The 22,216-nt window shown below is 45.3% G+C and overlaps 1 protein-coding gene across 2 annotated transcripts; it reads left to right on the plus strand.

Annotated features, from left to right (window-relative positions):
• The first annotated feature begins 338 nt into the window (after positions 1-338).
• On the plus strand, positions 339-21,156 carry A1CF (APOBEC1 complementation factor). Of its 2 annotated transcripts, none has more exons than XM_010126043.2 (11): positions 339-479; positions 3,491-3,625; positions 3,820-3,950; positions 5,725-5,963; positions 8,520-8,684; positions 11,787-11,884; positions 12,786-13,056; positions 14,594-14,778; positions 16,909-17,045; positions 17,689-17,822; positions 20,239-21,156. In XM_010126043.2, the coding sequence occupies exons 1-11, from the start codon at positions 381-383 to the stop codon at positions 20,388-20,390; spliced, it is 1,746 nt and encodes a 581-aa protein (XP_010124345.1). In that variant the 5' UTR covers positions 339-380; the 3' UTR covers positions 20,391-21,156. The 2 variants fall into 2 exon arrangements, with proteins under 2 accessions (XP_010124345.1, XP_086608566.1); XM_086752440.1 differs by having other exon boundaries at positions 17,689-17,832; positions 20,239-20,401.
• The last annotated feature ends 1,060 nt before the right edge of the window (positions 21,157-22,216 follow it).

Consider the following 22,216-nt stretch of genomic DNA (forward strand, 5'->3'; position numbering starts at 1 on the left):
AAGGCCTCGCTGTTGCGTGCTCAGCGCAGGATTAGGCTTCTTACATGCGTTTCCCTCCTACGACGCGTGCACCGACACGTTACAACACCCCTCTGCGACTCGCTTGGAGTATTGTCCAAAAATCTGACTGTGGGCTTAAATGCTGTTTATTTTCATGCAATATGTAAGAGGGCTGTTTTCTCTTTTTTTTTTTCCTGTGGTCTGTAGTGTTTTGTTTTGTTTCAATCTCAAAATGACTGATTTAGGAAGGATGATCCTGTTAACTTTCTCAGGAGGGTGGACTTTCTCCTCCTAGCCATATTAATTTATTTAATTTATCTTAAATTTGATTGCAGTGAGCACCCCTAATTAACCTGATTTTTTGCTGATAATCACTCACAATGGAATCAAATCACAAATCCGGGGATGGATTGACCGGCACACAGAAAGAAGCTGCCCTCCGTGCCTTAATTCAGCGAACAGGATATAATTTGATCCAGGTAGGAACTCATGGTCACGTCCTTTTGTGCTGCACAGCGTCTGGCTTCACCCCGAAGCGATGCGTTGCACTGGGGGCTTGAGCAGCAGATCTGTACACATGAAGCCCTCCTTGCTCATTCTTCTTCTCTCTGTTTTTCTCTAACGTGTGCTGCACGTAACTACGTGCGATAGATGCTGTCTTTTATGAAGCGGGATCTTATTCCTCCGGGAATTCTTTGCCTGGTGCCAAATTATTATAAGGGCAGGAAAAAAAAAACCCTAAGCACTCCTACATGTTGGGGAAGGTTGGGATTGCTGCTCAAAGGTTGAGATTGGTGAATCAAAGTCATGCCTACAGTGATAGCGTAGCAAAAAAAAACCTGCTAAGCAAAGTTTCAGAAGAGCGTAGGTCCAGACTTGGCCATAGGAAGTCCAACGTGTCACCGCTAGATCTGCCTTTTGTACCGATCCTTGCACACGTGCAAGGTTTGTGCCCAGTTTAGTCTTCAAGGTATCCAAGTGCAAAGCCTCCTCTGGTTAAGGCAGGTGGAAGTGGGGTATGTCTTTCAAAAGCCATCTGAAGAAGTCTTCCTCAGTCAGCATGACCAAAACTAGCTAATTTTTCAAAAGCGTTGAGCACTAATGTGACCGCCCTTGCATTCTGGAAGAAGTGACTGGAAAGAGTGAATTTTAGGCAGGTGGCTGCCTTGAACTTTGCCTTGCTTTGTGTAGCACTAGAGGGCACAACAACCCAAAGCAAAAAGCTGAGACTCCTGGGAAAAAGGATTTTTCCTATGGCCCTTAATTCTGTGCGCACCCCAGAACCAGGACAGCAGCTGGGTTTGTTGCCCTTGAGGAGGTTTTCTGCTGTACCTGACCCAAAGATAGATGACTTCTCTATGTCTTATATTTACCGTGGCTTTCTTTATCCTTGCCTTCAGTTTTTCATATTGTCACATCTGGCTATAGCTTATTCCAAAACCACAAATTTCAACCCCCACCCCCGACCCCTCCCCAAACGTCTTCTTTCTCCCTACCTTTTCCACTCCAAGCTTACTATTTTATCTATTTTATCTTTTTTTTTTTCCTCCTAATTTCCTTTTCTATGTCCCTTTGGGTTTTTCTTCCAACCTGTCTATTGGTGCAGCCAAACACCTTCTTCCTCAACACATGCCAAGGTCACTCATCTTTGTGAAGGGGAAAGTCCTCCTTCCCTCCAGACTCTTTGCCAAGATGAGTTTGTTGAGATGCTGCCTTCAAGCCACGAAGGAAGCTACTGCAGATTGAGAGAAGGCTTTATGTTCCTTGCACACCAGCTCCCGCATACACTGACAAAATTAAAAAAAAAAAAAATTATTTGATTGATTGTCTCTCACTTGGCTTAAAGTGGGATGGTAAGGCTCCTCTGGCCATTTTCAGACCATTGTTGATGAGCTCAGCCTGCCTCCAGGTGACCAGCTTCTTCCTCCAGCTGACACACCAGTGAAAATCACAGATGACCCAACAACACAAGCCACAATCCTGTCATATTTGCTGTAAGAATTCATCCATAAATTCAAATGTCCCCATGACTCCATCACTACGCTGAAAGCGTTTGCAAAACAGGGAAGAGTATGGATAATTCAGGGCCTGTTATACGCTCAGGAAAACTGAAAGAGCTTGTGATACATTCTTATTTTCCTGCAAGGAACCCTGCTTGCTTATGTGGTTTAGGCCTTCCTCTGAAGTCAGCTGTACAGGCATTCCCTTGCCTGGAATAATCCCAGAGTGAGAAATGACTATAGAAATGGCCAGGGAGCCAAAACCAGAAAAATTATGGGAATCCCAGCTCCTCTGGGAGCAGGGCATTGCTGCAGGACAGGGGAGGAAGAGGGAAGGAGATGAAAGGAAGGAAGGAAGGAAGGGAGGGAGGGAGGGAGGGAGGGAGGGAAAGAGAGGGAGGGAGCAAGAATGAAAGAAAGAAAGAAAAAGAAGGAAAGAAGAAAAAATTAGAAATACAGGAAAGATTATTAAAAATAGGACAGGAGATCAGACACACACCCATCTAGCAAAAACATTGCAAAAAGTGGAAATACGGCTGGTGTTCACATGTTTGGATATTATTCAGGGCTAAGACTGCCTAAAGGAACTCCTGGGTAGGCAGGCATTATTTTTTGCCCCTCACATGGCCTCCCCCAGTCGATGGCCCTCCTCTGTCCCTTCTGTAAGACTGCTTCTCTCATCTCCTCTGCCTGGACCTCCTCCGCTGCTGGGCTCCCTCTGAAATCCCCAGCCTAGTTAGAGAAAGGGCTCCACTGCTCCTGGGTGCAGGAAGGGGTAAGCGTTGGGGTGCACCATCCCTCCATGCCTATCTCCAGGCCCAGGTCCTCACCACACCTTGTGCCAGCAGTTGCTGCCTCTTCACTACGCCCAGCTGCTGGCACCAACATCTTTTTCCAAGTGCCTTGAGCAGCTCCAGCATCATGCCCCGGGCTCCCTGGCTGGCCGCTTTCACTCTGTCCATGTCTCTGTCCAAATTTCTACCTTAATTCCCAATGTTCCCCTTATTTTAGCACTTTATGAGGTCCAGATGCCTTCTGCTTTTGGAAAGTCCTGCTTTCAAACATGATCCTTCCAGTGTCTGTTCTTTGGTCTGTGTCGGAAGCTTTCCATCAATTACTAAAATAAGAGGCAATATCATTGCTACTAAATGTTTTTGATTGGATGAAGAATCACAAGAAGTTCTAAATTTTGCAAGTGTTGTACCACACAGTCCACAAGTAATACACAGTCCATGGAGATTGACCTCCTGTAGCCAAGAAGACCTACATTTTCCAAGGAGGTATTTGACTGTGTCCATCTTGGACACCTCAAGTAGCAGTTGAGTTGCTGAGCATGTGCTGATGCACGTTCATTAGCAAAACTCAGCTAGGTACAAACCAGACCACTGGTAATGGAGCGTGTCTAAAGTGTCATTCCCTGGGAAGGGGTTGGTTACATCCACATTTTAAATCTCATATCTAAACCATAATTTTCTTTTTCTTCATGGCAGGAAAATGGGCAGAGGAAATACGGAGGTCCACCACCCAGCTGGGACGGCCCTCCGCCAGAGAGGGGGTGTGAGATCTTTATTGGGAAACTGCCCCGAGACCTCTTTGAAGATGAACTTATACCACTGTGTGAAAAAGTAAGACTTTATGGTGGGTAGTTGCATTGCACAGCTGCATTTCAAGGCTGAATTGGAGGTGATTTGGCCCAGACTACCCTTGACTTGGTGGAGCTCTGATGTGATACAGTCAAGGAAGCACCCAATCTTGTTTAAACACTTCCCACCTTGCTGACCAACGTCACTTTCAGAATTACTTTTCCTTGTATTTGCAGATTGGCAAAATCTACGAAATGAGAATGATGATGGACTTCAACGGCAACAACAGGGGCTACGCCTTTGTGACCTTCTCAAATAAACAGGAGGCAAAGAATGCAATAAAGCAACTCAATAATTATGAAATTAGGTAAGCTAATTAACCTTCACATCAAATTTAAATCATCGATATTAATCTGGTTTGTTCCCTATGCCGTATTTTTCCTTGCAGCGCAGAGGAAGGTTCCTTAGATATCTGAGCTTTAAGAGAAAACCATTTCTCATCTCCCTGTGCGGTCATTGCTTTATGCCGTAGTACAAAGGCAGTACGTAGGACTCATTAGAGACAAAAATCTTTTGCAGGAAATTTCTTCCTTACAAAAAAAAAAATCTACCAGAACATTGAAAAAAATATTTTGTTTTGGATCAAATTAACTTCCACCTAAGCACTGGTGTTTATTTCATGTTCCCTTCAGGGCTGTTTTTGTTGATTTATTCCTATTCACAGTCTCTCTCGTGAGCTATACTGCAGATATGTTCTGGGAGAGAGAGCGATTGAAAAAAATGGTGAAATAGGACAGAAACCAATGGGCAAAACAGTGACATTTCCTAATAGATGGGAACAGAAGAAGTCCTCTTGTTTGTGACTAAAAATTAGGAACAAAACACCCAGAAATCAACAACATATGGGCCCATCAAGATGTTTTGATTTCATTTCAATGGTGTTCAATGTTTTTTTACAGTTCAAAGTGCAATGAGTAGATGTCTTTGCTTAAAAGCATTTAGAGATAAACCATAGTGGAACAGGTTGCCCAGAGAGGTGGTGGATGCCACATCCCTGGAAACATTCCAGGCCAGGTTGGCCGGGGCTCTCAGCAACCTGATCTGGTTGGAGATGTCCCTGCTCCTGGCAGGGGGGTTGGACTGGGTGGGCTTTGAAGGTCCTTTCCAACCCAAACCATTCTATGATTCTATGATTTTAACGGCTTTAATTTAAAAAAAAAAAAAAGAAGAGTTGTGAATTGCTTTAGTAGCAACCCTAAGGATGAGCAGATCACAAGGCACATGCACAGGGCTTGGAAACATTATTTGTATCAGAAGCTGGAGAGTCTTAATAATCAGACTTCACCTACCTCCTCCTCCTCTGCTTACTTCCCTTGTTCCAAAGATGACTCTACAGAAGTTTTTAACTTCTCAAGACCTGCAAGAGGTGCTTGGACCATGAAGAGGTGAGCAAATCATAGAATCATAGAATCTTTAAGGTTGGAAGAGACACCACCAACCGTGTCCTTGAAGTGCCCCATCTACACGTTTTTTTAATGCCTCCAGTCATGGTGATTCCACCACTTCCTTCGGCAGCCTGTTCCAGTGCCTGAGCAAAGTGTCTGTAAGGAAATTTTTACTTTGAGGTCAGCTCAAGGGTTCCCATCAGTAAGCCCCCAAATGGTGTTTCCTCATGACAAGGGATTTTTCTTTCCCCAAAACCTCTGTCATGAGGCCCAGTGATGACTGGGAAGCTACAAGTCACTGGTGGACACAACGAATCCCAGCTTACACTGGTGACAACACAAGAGTCACTGCTGTGACCATGGGTGGTCAGTATAGTTGCCTGGCAGCAGCTGTTTCTGCAAATAGCAAAAGGGAGAAATCCAGGAAGCAAAAGCAAAATTTGGCTTTGGTTTCTCTGTCATCTCAAATCCCTCATTTCAACTGTGTTGCCTTACTCTGTGGTCAAATTTAGCAGTGGCAGTCTTCGTGTTAGATCTTGCCTTGTGCAAGACCATCTGAATGTCCCAAGCAACATATGTAAGAGGAGAGTTTGTGTCTGACTTTGTGTTTTGGAACAAGAGCTTTATTTTCATTTTTTCCTCTCTTTGAGAACTAATCTTGAAGCCTGACAAACTAGCAATGTTGTTTGTACACAGGAACGGGCGTCTCCTTGGAGTCTGTGCCAGCGTGGACAACTGCCGCCTGTTTGTGGGAGGGATCCCCAAAACGAAGAAGAGGGAGGAAATTTTAGCAGAGATGAAGAAGGTCACGGATGGAGTCGTGGATGTCATTGTCTACCCTAGTGCAGCCGATAAAACCAAAAACCGGGGTTTCGCTTTTGTGGAATATGAAAGCCATCGGGCAGCAGCAATGGCCAGGAGAAAATTGCTCCCAGGTTAGTAGAGTGAGGGTGGTGGGGATGGCTTCATCTCAGGGGTCACCTAAGTACACGATGCGCTGTGGTGATACCGAAGTCTCCAGAGGACGCACATACCCAGGGAAGTGAACGCTGCTGGGTTTTCTCCTCTTGGCTGGTAGAGACTCTCAGTGAAAAATCGGATTGAAAAAATCCAATAAACTTTCTGTTTTGAGACTTATTTGTAACCCATCAGCCTTCTTCCACTCTTTCTATATGACAGTCCATGAAGCTTCACGAGTCATTTAAACCCTTTTTTCTTATTGTAAAAAAAAAAAAAGCATGACTTCAAGCACTGAGTATGCTTAACTGTTATGGAATACCTCACACGGATAATTTTTCCTTTTATTCTCCATTTTCTGCATCAGTTTAGCATCTCCCTGGTTGTGGGAGTACCTTCAGTTGGTTTGTTCTTCAGCACAACTTTTTCTTGGTTTCTATATCGAGAGCGAGGGAAGGAGCAGGCGCAGCTGCCGCCACTGCCGATGGCAGCCTTGAGGGAGCAGAGCACTTGAAATCTTGAGCAAAGGCAACGGGACAGATGGGAACGAGCGCGTAGCCCTGTACAGCCATGTGCAATGCGCTAGTGATTTCCAGTTTAGGGACATCTCAGTAAACAGTTTGGGGAATTTCAAAGGCCTGAGCAGGAGCCAGAGTCTTCTGATGTTGCAAACATACGGGAGGAACTTGAAAAATATTTCAAGCCAGAACCGAATGTGTCTTCAGCTGATGCATTGGATGAATGTGAGAGTGAATATCATTATCAAGACGCTTCCTTTGCTCTGAACCTCGCTGCTCTTTGAGGGAGCTTTGCAGAAGAGACAGAAATGCTCAAAAAGTAAGACGCTTTTAATGAAAACTGTGGGGTTTTAATGAAAATTTTGACCATTAGCAGCCGTCTCTCTGTTTCTGTTTGCTAACAGCCTGAGTCAGATTGGGCAGCACTGAAAGCTGAACATCAGCCCAACTACACCCCACGAATCCTGGCTCATTCATGAGGCTTCCAAGCAGGGAGCAGCCCCTATCTATTTAACGAAATATAAATTTTAATTGAAAAGTGAAATCTTAATTTTCACTTCTGTTACAGAAAAACAAGCCTCCAACTTCTACCCCCGCCCTCTAATTTTCCTCTATTTTGGAGCTCCCATCCCATCTTAGATGGGTTATCCATCCAAGCAGTGATGCAACATAGGATTCATTTTTTTGGATCTCCTCAAAAATGCTTAGAGGATTCTCATTTTCCCTCTACCAGCATAGGCATCCCTGGGTTTCTTCCAGGTTTTGGCATAACTAAGGCCTCAGAGGATGCAATCTCCATGTCATAAAGATCAGAGAGAAAGAAAGAAAAAGCACAGAAAAATCCTCTTACTCTTTGAGGGACATTTGCAGAAGAGGCACACATTTTACTTCATTTTTTTTGGAAGGAATGTCTAGCACTTACCATGCTACTAAGACAAAAAAATGGTCCCTACTGCACCTACAAAGAACTAGCAGCTGAGCTGAGTAAAATTGCCAGGGGAAAAGTGGGCCACAGGTAGAGCACATGGAATTTGGGGCTCTGGATGTTAGCGGGTGGCCAGATTCAACCACTCCTGAAGAGAAAAAGGGAGGAAGATCTCCCTGCAGAAGGGATGGGGAAGCAAAAGAGGAGGAAAGAGGTGTCCTTGCTGCCTGGAGAAGACATGAGGTGAAGAGACCATCACTACCCAGAGGTCCCTCTGCCTTAGCTGGTGTCCATCGCTGTGATTCCCACAGCTTTGAGACAAGGCCGAGGCAGTCAGCTTTCATCACATATTAAACATCGTTAATTGACGGATCGATTACCTAACAGATTAGGTGACTCAATGCAAATGGTTATGGACCTCAGCATGGTACCACGGCGACAGCATCGCTTATAGCTTTGTTGTCTCTTGGGGTTTTTTGCTGTCTCTGTTTCCTTGCTCTTTTTGTTCCCTGCCCCTCAGCGGCCTGATCCAGTGTATGCAGAGCCCATGGACTCCTCGTCCACACCCACATCCTGTTTTACGCCTCCTTACTTTTTGTGTCCCTTCTTTCCACTTCTTCTGGTGCAATTTCACCCAGCAGGGACCACACACCTGGAAATACACAGAGACATCCTTGCTTTTCCTATTTCATTTCGTCCAGCTGGGACTTCTGTATCCCTTTCCTGTTTTCTAGGGAATGAAACTTTTGCAGCCAAAAGGGATTTTTATAGGTTCATTAAAAGATTTCCCTTTAGAGAGCACGCCAGGGAGCGGAGGCTTTAATGAACATGCCATATTTTCACTTTTTTTATTCTGGATGCTGCATTTCTGCAGGCATCTAAGGTATTAGCGGGAGCACACTGAAAGCGTGACCATCTGCTTTTGGAAACAAGTTAACAAAGCAGCTGTGCTTTGAGCTAGAAAGGCTTATTTTGGCCCCGTTTGTAGAATTGGCCTGTTCTGCTGTTCATGATGCACATGAAATAGTCTCTGAGCAGACATGAGAGGAACCAAAGCCTGCCTGATGCTGACTGTGCCAATCTCTTTAAAGGAAGGATCCAGCTGTGGGGACACCCTATCGCTGTGGACTGGGCAGAACCTGAAGTGGAAGTGGACGAAGACACCATGTCGTCGGTAAAAATTCTCTACGTGAGGAACCTCATGCTCTCCACCACCGAGGAGACCATAGAAAAGGAGTTCAACAACATCAAACCAGGTAGGGACCCATTGGCATGTGAGTTCCTGAATAAGTACTGCTGCTGGAAATGGAAACATTGCTCCATTCATAAAATGCCGAAGGAAGAGGTAAAAATAACTGGTTTTCCACTGTGAAATGTTCACAGCCACAAAAATCGTCATTAGGCTGGAGGCTCCCACCCAACACGCACATAGTGTCAGCCCACTAAGGGCTGCTTAATTTCCAGCTAACGACACTAGTAACCTTTTTAGAATGATTGGCAATGGGAAAAGATCCAAAATGCTGCATGGGGATGCCTGTGTCATAAAAACGCTTTTTGAATCATTTCAGTCTTCCTTAAAAAGAGGGAGTTGGTGAAACAGGTAGGCAATTTCAGCGTCCTTCTATGGCAAGGGATGATGATAGAAACAGAGTAATTTAATACAAATGCTTTTTATCTAATCTAAGTTCAGAATTTTATTGTTTTCATACAAAAACCCCCACATTCTTCTGTAAATTTGTGAATAATCAGCGCTTATCATTTAACGCAGAATACGACAGTATTCCCTAACGGCGTATATCACACACACACAGAGTGAGAGTTTTCAAAAAACAAGCAGGTTTGTTGGGTGTGAAAATCCTGCTGGCTTTGAAAGGAGATTTTACTTCTGAGTTGCTCCAGCTTTAGGAAATTCCACCCAAAACCAACAAAGTGAAACCAACCCATTTCTGCAGCTCTCCAAGCCATACCGTCCGTCAGGCATCAGTAACTTATGCTTGGCAGTGTGAAATCGCCTTTCATCTCGTTTCTATTAACTTCCTTCTGTTAATTTTTTAAAATACACTGTGGAGCTTCATTTTTCCTTCACTAACTTTTCATTTTTGCTCTATACTTTTTTTTTTTTTTTGGTGCTAGGCTGCAATGTAAAGGTTTTTATGAGGTTTCTTTATGAGTCTTTTCTATGTTTCTGGCCAATACTTTTAGAACCATCAAGCTGCTAGAGAACCCATTTTACTCCTGAGTTAAATATGTATCTTCCCACTCTCTTAATGGTTTCCTCCTTTATTTACCTAGTTTTGTTCTTGGATCTTGAACCACTCGCACTCCACAAACACATTTATACCCATTTAACCCTTTGGTAACAGTCAGCTGCTTTGCTCCTATGACGAGTTTTCTAGTACGACAACAGACGACCTGTATCATCTGCAATTTTCCTTTCCTCACTTTTGCTTCTCATGCTGGAAATGAATTTTTTTTTTAAATGGACATCTTCATTTATTGTGGATAAATTCAGGAATGCCTTCTTTAAAGCTGTCCTGTGCTTTCAAAAAAAGGTACGTCAGAGCAGCAAAACCTGACCTTTGGGGAGAGCAAACGCCGTTTCGGTTATAGTGAGGTTACAATCAAAACAGTCAGCAAGGGTCTGAAGTGATTAATAACCCCCCTTGGTTCTCTGCCTTATTCATCGTGCCGCATTTCAATACCGCTTGCCGGAAGGGTGCATTTGATCCAGAAGCTGTTCTGACAATAACAAGTCATCCAATAGAAAATGATCCTGACCAAAGGAGTTACGATCCAGAAGTCATCCCCATGACAGAGCAATCACCACATCACTATGGGCTCCAGAGACACTACCAGGAGCGCTGCTTGCGCATCTCAAGTTGTAATACAGTACAAGCATCACTCCATAAGCCTGTGCCAAATTCAGAGCCGGATGACTTCTACCCATGCCCTAGGAAAAGCCCTACCCGTGCCACATAGAGATTTTTGGCAAAAATCCTCATCCCTGGCAAAGTTTCCAGCAGGAAGGTCACGCTCTCCAAGTGTGCCAAAGGGGACAATATTCCCCCCATAACGTCACATGGATGATCTCTCTGTGGTGGTGATGCGAGGGTGGGTATCCCATTGCTCTGCCCCAGCAGAGGCAGAAGAAGGGAAGAGCAAGATTTTTGGCTCAAGCAAGGACCAGTAACACCGAGCGCTCTCAAGGAGGTGGAAGGGGTACTTTCCAAACACAGAGAGTTCATTAAAACTTTGACTCGTAAACGAGGCATCAGCATAACTCCCATAAATTCAGGCTTAGGAAATATGTTGGGATGTGCTTCCCAACCCACAGGAGTGGGAAAGCTGAACAATTAGAGAAGGAACGGTAGACATCTAAAGCCCATGACTGCAGGGAATAGGACCAGTGTGGTTATTTTGGAGACAAATTTATTAGTGCTGAGTATCTCAGTGCCGACAAGTTCCCAGCAGCAGAGCAGCTGACATGGGGAAGCTGTAGAGTATGGACATAGAGCAGAAGAAAAAGAAGCTGTTTACATTTGAATTTTTGTGGGAAATCACAGAGATGTAGAAAGATTCAGGCTGGAGGCACCAGGGCGGAGGTCTACAGCCAACCCTGCTCCCAGCAGGGCCAATGCCTGCAGCAGACTGATGGGGACCATGCCCAGGTGAATTGGGGCATCCCTGGGGATAGAGATCCCCCACTGCCTGGGACCCCATCCCACGGATGCCCCACTCGCACGGGAAAGGCTGTTTCTGAAGGCCAGACCTGCTGCCCCATTGGTCCCCGCCCATCCCCATGGCTGGGGCTGCTCCGTCCTGGACAGAACTTGGTGTTTGCTCTTGCTGCAGGTCCGCAGTTGATGGTCAAGAGAAAAGCTTCCTTGTTTTACAGTGGAAGCATCAGCTTTCTTGAAACTGCCTCTGAGTAGTGTGTATGATGCGCATATGAAACCAGAGATGGTGACCACGCGGTGACGTTACCCGTAGCTCACTGGGCTGTTGCACGTCTTGCTCAGCCATCTGGGTCTCGGTGGTCTGTTACAGAAGGGAGATACGAGACCAAAGGTAGTGTCCAAGAAAGCATTCTGGACAGGAGAAAACCGCTCCGGTGTAATGGAAAACTTACTGCTGCCCAACCTCGAGTATTTCTAGTATTCCTTGAAATACTACAGCCTTTATATTTATTTTCCCTCGATATTTACATCCTAAGAGGTAAGAAGACACTGTCTTCTTGCTCTTTTACCCTTGGTCAGCCTTTGCTCTCCAAGGATTCATAACCCAACACAGTTGCTCTTTCAGATCTGTATTTTCCAACCAATACCCATTTCCAACTAATCTTCTGATGTTTCCTGCAGGTGCGGTAGAGAGAGTCAAGAAAATCAGAGACTATGCCTTTGTGCACTTCAATAAAAGAGAAGACGCGGTTGAAGCTATGAAAGCCTTGAACGGGAAGGTAAAACTGCTGTAAATGCTAATTCATGGGGCTCATATACCGTACCTTATACACGGGTGAAACAAAGCTGATTGGTTTATTAGCTACAAAAACATCCTGAAGGTGTTAGCCCTATTTTCTCCTCGCTGGCTGCTTTTATACCCCTGAATTCATTTTTCAGCAACCCTGATGTACACAAACTGCTCATTTTGGTGTCCTGTTCCCTGCCTTCATGCTCAATGTTTGCCCAGCCCAGACTGTAGTTCATCCCTCAGAGAAAAAAAAAAAAAAAAAGCAGAGCAAAGCCAAAATGAGGACTAGCAAATGCGGGGTTATGGTTCCCTTGGCTCACTCGCACAGCCTTCTTCCACGTCTGCCAGCAAAAGCGCTCGCAGGGCAGCGTGTGAATGGCAAACCAGGACAGAGTCAACCCAAAACATCTGCTCCAAATTCAGACTCGGCTTTGCGAGGAGGCTGCTATATTTAGTTCTTCTTGCGCTGCATGTAATTCACGGCACTGTAAGGCAAGAGCTGTACCCAAAGAGGTGTTAACCCCGCTCCTATTTTTAGTGCGACTGCTATTCGCCGTAGGGGCACATATAATCTCGCTGACTTACCTGCTACTTTGCAGGGAAGCAAAGCCTTTTGAAGGCTTCACAACTAGGCTAATTCAGTCATGGAGCCTGTCCTGGTAGGGGCAGGACTGGATGCTCTCAACGCATTAAGCCTTCACCCAGCCAGTGCCTTCCTCCAGCCGCAGGAGGGAGATTTTGGCGCTTTTTTGGGTGGTTTTCTCCATCTTTCCATCCCATGAGCAAACCATGTGGGGAAACTGCCTCCTGAGGCAGGATAATCCCCATGCACTTTGGAGACTTATGCTTGTCCTTCTCCCGTGCTCTCTCCCCACCGCTATGGTGTGAAGGTGCTGGACGGGTCCCCAATCGAGGTGACGCTAGCCAAACCCGTCGACAAAGACAGCTACGTCAGATACACCCGGGGCACAGGGGGCAGAGGCACCATGCTGCAAGGAGAATACACCTATGCCTTCGGACACGTGTACGACCCTGCCACCGCCTACCTGGGTGCCCCGGTTTTCTACGCACCCCAAGCCTATGCGGCTATCCCCAACCTCCACTTCCCCACCACCAAGGGGCTCAGCAACAGGAGCATCATCCGGCCCCCGTCCATCCGAGGTAACTCCCGTCACGCCAACGCTTTATCAAAATAACTCCTGCGGGGCTTGGGTGGCTGCTCCCTAGGCACATGTCAGGGGCGTTGGCTCTGCCCCGGGTGCTGGAGCCCTGTCAAAGAGGGATGAAAACCACAGATTTTAGGCCTTGTCCTTCCCAAAGGCATAGCGATCTTCCAGCAGACTAAGTAGGGTGTGAAAAAAATAGTCATTTCCCAGCTTCCAGATTGCCCTACGTCCAGCGTAAAGAAACCATGAATCCTCCTGGTTTCGTCCCAGCAGGGAAGACCAAATAAAACAGTTTTCCTTTCCCCTCTTCAGAGCCAGCTCCCTCAACCAGCCACCAGCACAGCTCTCTGCTGTGTTTCGTTTTTGCTTTGAAGGTCATGGGGAAAGTTTTACCCACCTTGCTGTTTTCCAACCCAAAGATGCAGCATTTCCCAGGGAGGCTGCATTGCCCTGATGCAGGGTGGGGAACCAGCAGTGAAATCAGAAAGCCATTAATTGTGCGCTCTGGGAGATGGGCTACTTTTGGAGGGGATCATTAACCTAATAATAAGCAGTCTATGAAAACAGAGAGCGTTTCTGAAAGCTGCTGAGGTTCAGCCTTTGATCCTGGGTGACTCCACCTAGGACCAAACCCCCCTGCTCAGGTACCCCCAAACTAAAATGTATTTGCAGGCATTGTTTGGTAAGTGCAGAAGTAAGCTTGGGGACAAGTAAAAATATAAATAAATCTGCCCATTTAATCTTCCTTCCAAAGATGATGCCTGTGGCAGTCAGCTTGTGTCCCCAGCCCGTGGCCACGTCCCACGGCAGGCTAGGACCTTGTGTGGACCCTGGTAGGGCTGACAAGGATCATGCTGGCCAGTTTTTCCCCCTTCCCAAAGGAAAAAAAAACAGAGGAGAAGAAATTTCCCTTGCTGCCCACCATGTTTTTGCCCACACCAGTGAGACCAGCTTCCATGAAGGTTGCATCAGGAAGGGTGTAGACGTGGTAACCCACCAGCCCTCTCTTGCCTTCCAGAAGAAGTCTTCCTAGACTTCCAAGTAGGGCTCTGTAAACAAAAATGGAAATGCATTGGGGGGAAAAAAAAAGAAAAGGATTTTTTTTTCGTATAATCAAGGGATTGTATAAACTGAATTCCTCAAGAAGGCGGAATTACACTGGTGGGTAGCAAGTGATATCAGCTGTCCCCTCCCTTTAGATTCCAACTACAAATCCAGTTAGAAAGGTGTCACAAAATCAAAGCTGACCAGAGAAGATGGAAACTGCGTCAGAAAGAAGCAGGGCTTCCCCCAAAAAACCTCACTTATCCAATCCTATGGGTCAAATAAAAATATTAAAAAATGTGTCAATGCTGAGCATGAGTTATCCCAGCAACAGGCTGCGGGGGGGGCCCTGCCCATGTTCTTCCCAAACCCGGCGAGTGGGGCTAACTTTTTAATTTCAGGGAGAATCAGGGTCATTTTTTTCCGGTGATTTGATTCAGTTTAATGCCTTCTTACATTCCTAGAAATTTACATGAATGTACCTGTAGGGGCTGCGGGAGTTAGAGGACTGGGAGGTCGCGGCTACCTGGCGTACACTGGCCTGGGGCGCGGATACCAGCTCAAAGGAGAAAAGAGGGGAGAGGATAAACTCTACGACCTCTTGCCAGGAATGGAGCTCACGCCGATGAACCACGTCACACTAAAGCCCCAAGGGATCAAACTCGCTCCTCAGGTACGTGCACGAAAAAGAGCATCGATATCCCGGCCAGAGGTTGTCTTTGCCCAAAATGCTTTTGGGAAAATGGCTCCCTGCTTGAATCTGCGGCCTAAGGGGGACTACAGGAAAGATGGGGAGAGACTGTTCAGCAGGGCCTGTTGTCGCAGGAGGAGGGGTAATGGTTTTAAAATAGAGGGGGGTAGAGTCAGACTGGATATAAGGAAGAAATTTTTTTACAGTGAGGGTGGCGGAGCACTGGCCCAGGTTTCCCAGAGAGGCGGTGGATGCCCCATCCCTGGAAACATTCCAGGCCAGGTTGGACGGGGCTCTGAGCAACCTGATCTGGTTGGAGATGTCCCTGCTCCTTGCAGGGGGTTTGGACTGGGTGGGCTTTGAAGGTCCCTTCCCACCCAAACCATTCTGTGATTCTAAACCCAGAATAAATTCCTTGAATTTCTGAGGCTCTGGCTCTTACGGGAACTCCTTTCCCCATATAGCATCCAAAGCAACATGAGAAAATTCACTCTGAATTTTCAAGCACGTCTGTGTCTATTAACACTTCAATCGACACAGCATCCAGTTTGCCAAAGTCCTTTTCTCTCCCAGAAAACTGGAAAGTGTTTTTCTCCACCCCCTCTGCAAAATTTCACAGTCCCCTTGCTCTGTTTTAACATCATATGAGCGGTGGAATAGCCTGAGCACTGCTGCACGGCCTTAGGGCAGGTGGAATTCATCTTCTCCCTCTGCCTAGCTGTGGTGCTCAGGGTTAATAAGTGGTTCTGTCTTACAGAGGATTTAAATGTTGGTGTGACATTATAAAACTGACATCAATATAAAGGCGTTGGGACAGGAGGGAAAAAGTGTTACCATAGTCAAGAAATGTAATTAAGTAGTTTATTTGCACTACAAATTTGCACTAACCTTCAGTTGGAGCTACAATTACAAAATTAAAAGCAGCTCTGACATTTAAATTTTACATTTTAATTTTAAATAAAATTAAGTGTAAATTTTAAATAAGGTAGACCACAGAAAGACACAGGTTGGAGGCACCTGCAGGTTTCTGGTCTGACCCAGCTGGCAGCATGGCCAATGTTACAAAGCTTCAAGACTGAACATCTTCTGAGCTGAGCATCAGGTCTGATGGAGCTACTTGAAAAAAATAACTGGTCCAAGCACCGCTCATAGGGAGGCATGGGAACCATGTTGTCTTCAAGCCCATTTGGGACAGCACATAGAATCATAGAATCATAGAATCATAGAATGGTTTGGGTGGGAAGGGACCATTAAAGCCCATCCAGTCCAACCCCCCTGCCAGGAGCAGGGACATCCCCAACCAGATCAGGTTGCTCAGAGCCCCGGCCAACCTGGCCTTGAACGTTTCCAGGGATGGGGCATCCACCACCTCTCTGGGCAGCCTGGGACAGTGTTCCACTGGAACACATCCTCATTATAAAAAAATACTCAAAAAAAAAAAAAAAAAAAAGAAGAAACTCACATACTCAGTGGGTGAAAAAAAAGAAATACAAAGCCAAAGCAAGAGCGTTTATGGACAGCGATTCCCAATTACTATGGAATAAGCTGTGCTAAGGCTGAGGGCAACATGGTTCAGCATTTCTCTTTCAAACTAGAAGCAGAAATCGCCTATTGAAGCCTATATAATTAATTGGGTGGAAACACAGCCTTTTTTCTTTTCCTTTTTCTTTTTTTTTAAAAAAGACTATTTGGACTTTTCATGCACTGTAACCCACTAAGCCAGGGAGGCAACAGAGCAGGGAAGATGAATGCAGCCCCAGTGTCTTAGCCTTTTTAAGTAGCAGCGCATAGATAGAGTTTCTGGGGAGAATTCAAAGGAAACCACACCGATAGAATAAAACAGCTAATCAACAAAAGGACAAAGATGTCCGATTTAACGGGGGAATAATTAACTTCAGGAATTAAATGGATTTTTAAAGTATAAAACATTTGGATGAATCTCATACTTGAAGGTCAATGTAGCATCCTCTGTGCCGTTTATTTTTTTTTTTTTTTTCGCTAAGCCTGCCACAACACCCCTGGAAACCCTTTGGAGGGAGGAAGTCTCACCAGTGGAGGTGGGCGAGAAGGCCACTATTAACACAAGCAAAAAATCCCTTTTCTTCCTTCTAGATCTTAGAAGAAATCTGCCAGAAAAACAACTGGGGACAGCCTGTCTACCAGCTCCACTCTGCAGTTGGCCAGGACCAGAGGCAGCTCTTCCTGTACAAAATCACCATCCCTGCCCTCACCAGCCAGAACCCCACCATGTATGTAAATATTTGAGGTTTTCTGGGTTTTAGGGTTTGTTTTTTTTAATGGCGTTTTATCTAGCATCTGTACTCAAAATACAATTGCACAGGACTCTATTTTCTTAATACATATATATATTAAAAAAAATATATATATATATGGGAGAAAAATATCCACAAACTAAAACAGGCTGATAGCGATGCCTGCCATACTTGGTACTCTCTCTCTGGTGGTGCAAAGATTGCAGCAAGCCAGAATTAATCAATTTAGTAGAAAAATAAAGCATACAATGGCTTTTGTGGGAAAAAGAAAGCAGCTTGAAGGAACATGCTGGTAATTCTAAATATTTCTGACCTAAAACATTGTTTGCTGTGCATTTTAAAGAAAAACCCAGACTGCAGCAGGTTTTCTTTTGGACCAAAAATGCACAACATGCTCTGAAAGGAGGTTGTGTCCAAAAGGAGACCCAAGGCCAATAAACCCATCAAAGAAACCGGGCTACTCCGAGGAGAGTGCTTTTGTTATTGCATCATCACAGTAAATTAATATTTCTATTTGACATGTGGGGTGATGCCACCTACGAGTGGATCAAAACATCTTGCAGGAAAGACCTAAAGAACAAAAAAACCCCAACAAGCTAATGTTTTGCTGTGCTCGCAGCCATCCCTTCACACCACCCAAGCTCAGTGCCTATATCGATGAAGCCAAAACCTACGCCGCAGAATATACCCTTCAGACGCTGGGGATTCCCACGGAGGGAGCAGAGGTACCTCCTGCCACACCAGCTTTTCCAGGTATGGGAAGGTCTGTACAGCAAAGGGCTCCTGGGATATTGTTTTTCCTGCTGCTTCCTTGCAGATGTCAAGCATGATCAGGTTGGACAGGGCTCTGAGCAAACTGATCTAGTCAAAGATGTCTCTGCTCCTGGCAGGGGGGTTGGACCAGATGACCTTTGAAGGTCCCTTCCAACCCAAGCCATTCTGTGATTCTATGATTCTAAGATCCTGTTTTTGGCCACTGAGGACAGACCTGGCTGTGCTGCTCCACACGCCTCTACCTTGCTTGACTCATGTTACTTATGCACACGACATATTTATTGCCTATAAGGTAACTTATCTCTATATCAGGACTACTCGCATTACAACATATGTGCCACATATGCCACGGCTGGAGATACTGGGGTGGAAGGTCTCTAGGCAAGGTCAACGCCAAAGATAGAGCAGGTTGCTTGGTGCTATGTCCAGGCGAGCTAGGGCAGCGTTCAAGGATCGGGATCCTCCCCATGTCTTCCCCACTACTTCCAGTTGGTGGATGCCTCCCTTCAATTGGGAGCCCAGATAGGATGCAAGATCCAGAATTGGCGTCCTCAATGGCACATCTGGGATGAGTCCCCTCCCTGGATCTGATGACTGCAGTCTGGCCAATGCCACCTAGGATGGAGCAGATCTTCCTCCTTGCAAAGGTGCACCGTTGATTGATTCACAGCCCATCCACCCTCCTCCAGCATCTTTGGAACCAACGCTTGATTTCATCCGACAAAGAAATGATGCAACTGTGAATGCTAGGATCTGATCCCAGCTTTCACACCCCCACTGGAAGGTTTTGGGTTTTTTTGCAGCTTGGGAATTCATACTCAACAGCTCATGCAACTGCCTAAAACAGCTTGGGAAGTCACGGAAAACACAGGAATCCGGCTCGCAGGCATTACATTTACTGTGCTCTCCATCATGACAGTTATTCTGATGTAGCAGGAGCAGCGCATGCCAAACTGCACATGAGGAATGCATTAGTCAGTACTACTGAGCTGTTTGGAGTGTCTCAAGGATAGATTTTTTGGAAAAAAAAAAAAAATCTATCCGGCTTCCTGCCACAGGAGTCTGCAAAAGCCACAGAAAAATCAATTTGTCTGGGTTTGTGCAGGCTTCCGCAGCGTGGAAACAAAATGGGCTCTTTATTGAATCTGATCCCCACTTATTGTTTAATTATAATCTCTCCTTTTTCTTTCATCCACCCCTGTTTATTTGTCTTGGAAACTCAACAAGCTGGCATACATTAAAGTTTCTGCTTGCAACACACACTGGTCTTCAATCAGGGCTCGCTGAAGCCCAGCTCACCTCGGGCCATGCACAGGTAGCAGCTCATTTCTTTTATGATGGTGGTAGATACGCCTTAAATGACAGATTTCTCAATTCCTAGTCAAAATGCTGCACCTCCCTTTGCTGATGCAAAGGAGATACTTTGAGCAGCCAGAATATTCAAATTACAGCAAATTTCTCATGTTTTGCCCCAAGGAAACACCTTCGATGAGGCAACATGCTCTTGGTGTTGCCCAATATCTCCATTTCTTTCGCACCAAGAGGACCTCAAGATCTAACTGACCTGGAGTTGATCCCATTCCCCAGCTGGTCAGTTGGAGATTTTGGATCGTGGGAGAGGTAGTTTGGCAGATCTTGGTCCAGAAGAGCTCTTTGCAAATTTGGACTTCATCTTAACTCTCGATTCTTTCACAACAAAATATTGTGGTCTGGTCAACAAGCTGCTATACCCTGCTTTCCGACAAACCAGTCCTACATGATGTTTGTTTTCCCAGTGATTCATTTGAAGTCAGAGAAGCTAACATTTTCCCATGGAAATTTTTGAAGTGTTGAAACCACATTTTCCATTAGAAACTGATGGGGGAAAAAAAAACCAACCCAGTATACTAAATATTTTCTCCCCAATATCGCACAGAGGGACTTTCCCTCCTCTCTAACGTGACTGTCTTGAATTGCATGTATTTTGACTGTGAAAGATATCAGAGCCGTATATTCTCTACAAAACCTGCCCAGATTTCCCCTACATTACTTCATTTTCTCTCCCTCCTCATGTCATGTGCACAGAGCATCATTGACATCCTCTTAGCTCAGAGGTCATTGAAGTCTAAGGAAAAAAGTAGTCAACAGAGAGGGGCATTTTTCAAGCAATGTGTTTAACAAATAATAGGTGAGAAGATTATTTTTCCAGTTTTTTTAAATTATCTTTAACTTGGGGAAAAAACATGCTGGAAATGACCTATTTAATTTAATTAGATGATTCACATTAACAAACTTATTGCTCCCTATGTCATCCCCATCGACAGCAAAGTCTTCCCGTAAAAAACTATCAGGCGATGGTGGGTTTTGAACGTCTTTTCATTAATCTGCATTTTTTTCCCTCCTCTTTCCCCCGCAGGATACACCATTGCTAACGCAGCCGCGACCGTCACAGCCACTCAGCTCAAACAAGCGGTGACGATGGGGCAAGATTTAGCGACATATGCAGCCTACGAAGCCTACCCCGCCTTCGCCGTCACTGCACGCAGCGATGGCTACGGCACATTTTGATTCTAGTGTCACTCGAGCTCCCTTAAACTGGGCACAGGCAGAAAAAAAAAATCATCTCAGTCTGGTAATTCTTACACTCTCGTAATTTTAAACTAATCTGTCGCCTGAAGTTAGATTTTAGTCAGAGTTTCTTTCTTGTAGTTCTTTAGCTTCACAATAGGATATGAGGGGAGGAAAGGAGAAATTTTTTTTAAAATCGCTCAAAATCAGATTTTTACACTAGAAAGCAAAATCTCAGCCTAAAAAAATGAGCGGTTCTCAGGTGTGTGTATATAAATACATATAAATATATATATATATATGTATATATACATACACACCATTGTGTGTGTGTTTACAAGCAACAACCTGTGCTGAAAACAGTTCGTCCCGTGGACATTGTGACATGGGACTGGGGAAGGATGGGGTGTCTCCAGCAGACCCCTCCGTGCATCAGGAGTTCTCCTCCGATCACCCCAGAATTTCTCAAGCCAGGTAGAGCAGCGGGTAAAACGAAAGGCTGCCCTTTTCCCACGCGGAGGTCTCGGGCTTGCCTCCCTGCCTCCGAGCATCCTGTGCCGCCAGTGCCGTGAGGATGCATTTGGACACCTCAAGTGTCTTTTAAATTCATTCTGGCACAGCCAAGGGAAAAAGACCTTTATCCTAACCGTGTCTGCCCAGCCTAACAGGCTGGTTTGCACGCTCCTGAATGCTCTAATGAAATGCTCTGATTTGATTTTCAAAGCAGGAGGCGGAGTTTTCCCTCTTTGCTGCTTCCCAGCCGTACCTAGAAGTCACAAAGCAGCAAGTAACAGGGGTTTTTTTCCACCTCCCATTAAATGGCACATTCAGTGAAAGACAGGAAAACGTTCAGGACTGTTAAGGTTGAGGACCAGAAAAGTGCTGTTCATTAGTGCCAGTTCTCTACTTAATTAGAGCACAAGAGCTTGCAGCCATGACTCAGTAATAACAGACACCTCCGTGGGAATAAAATCATACACTGTTGTTGGCCGGATGGAGAGAGCCCTGCCTGGCTATCAGAGCCGCTTTACAAGTTAAAGCTGCGGTTCTTGCAAAAATTAATTTAGTGGAAGAGGGCTCATGTCAACAGTGAAGGCGCCTCTTGTTTTGGAGAGCACCGGTGTTGTGTTTGAACGCTTTGGGGATGCTGAGAGCATCCTTTAGTTTACAGCATGAGGGCGTTATCTGTTTATTTTTGCCATGGGATTGAGCCAGGAGCAATGATGCTCTAGAGATACAGGAGAAACCCAGCGCTCAGTGACGACAGCAGACATGTTAATCCTATGTAATATATCCAATACAGTAATGCACACTAAGAAAACTTGAATCTACTCAATCTATGACCAAAAAAAAACCCTTTTAGGGGAAGAATTTACAACCAGGTTGATGATACCTGTTGATGATCTGGCCACAAATATTACATCTGGTCTAGATGATGTAACGTGGCACTGTACAAGCCGTTTCAAGCTGAACTTTTCCCATGTATCCCCAAAACTGCAAAGCACGATGGTCTGTGACAGGGTGTTGACTACCAGGAGCTAAGTATTTCCTCTTTTCATGCTTCAGCTGACTCGATTTCACTGGGAATGGAACAAAAACACATAAGCTGTAGGGTTTGCAGTCCTGTTAGACCCTTTCTATTTATAAAGTAGCTCATTAGGGTGATCCTAAAGGTATTACAAGCCCTCTGTGGTCGCTGTTCGGCACGCTTGGCTTCGCAGAAGATGACAAACCTGTTCACAGAGGGCGAAATAACCAAGAGTGTTATAGGTATCGTGGCTTTATTTTCTCTTTTGTCTATGTCTTTTTAGTGACGTTTGTCTGCC

The sequence above is a fragment of the Chlamydotis macqueenii genome, chromosome 7, assembly GCF_036417535.1.
Source record: "Chlamydotis macqueenii isolate bChlMac1 chromosome 7, bChlMac1.mat, whole genome shotgun sequence".
Lineage (NCBI taxonomy): Eukaryota > Metazoa > Chordata > Aves > Otidiformes > Otididae > Chlamydotis > Chlamydotis macqueenii.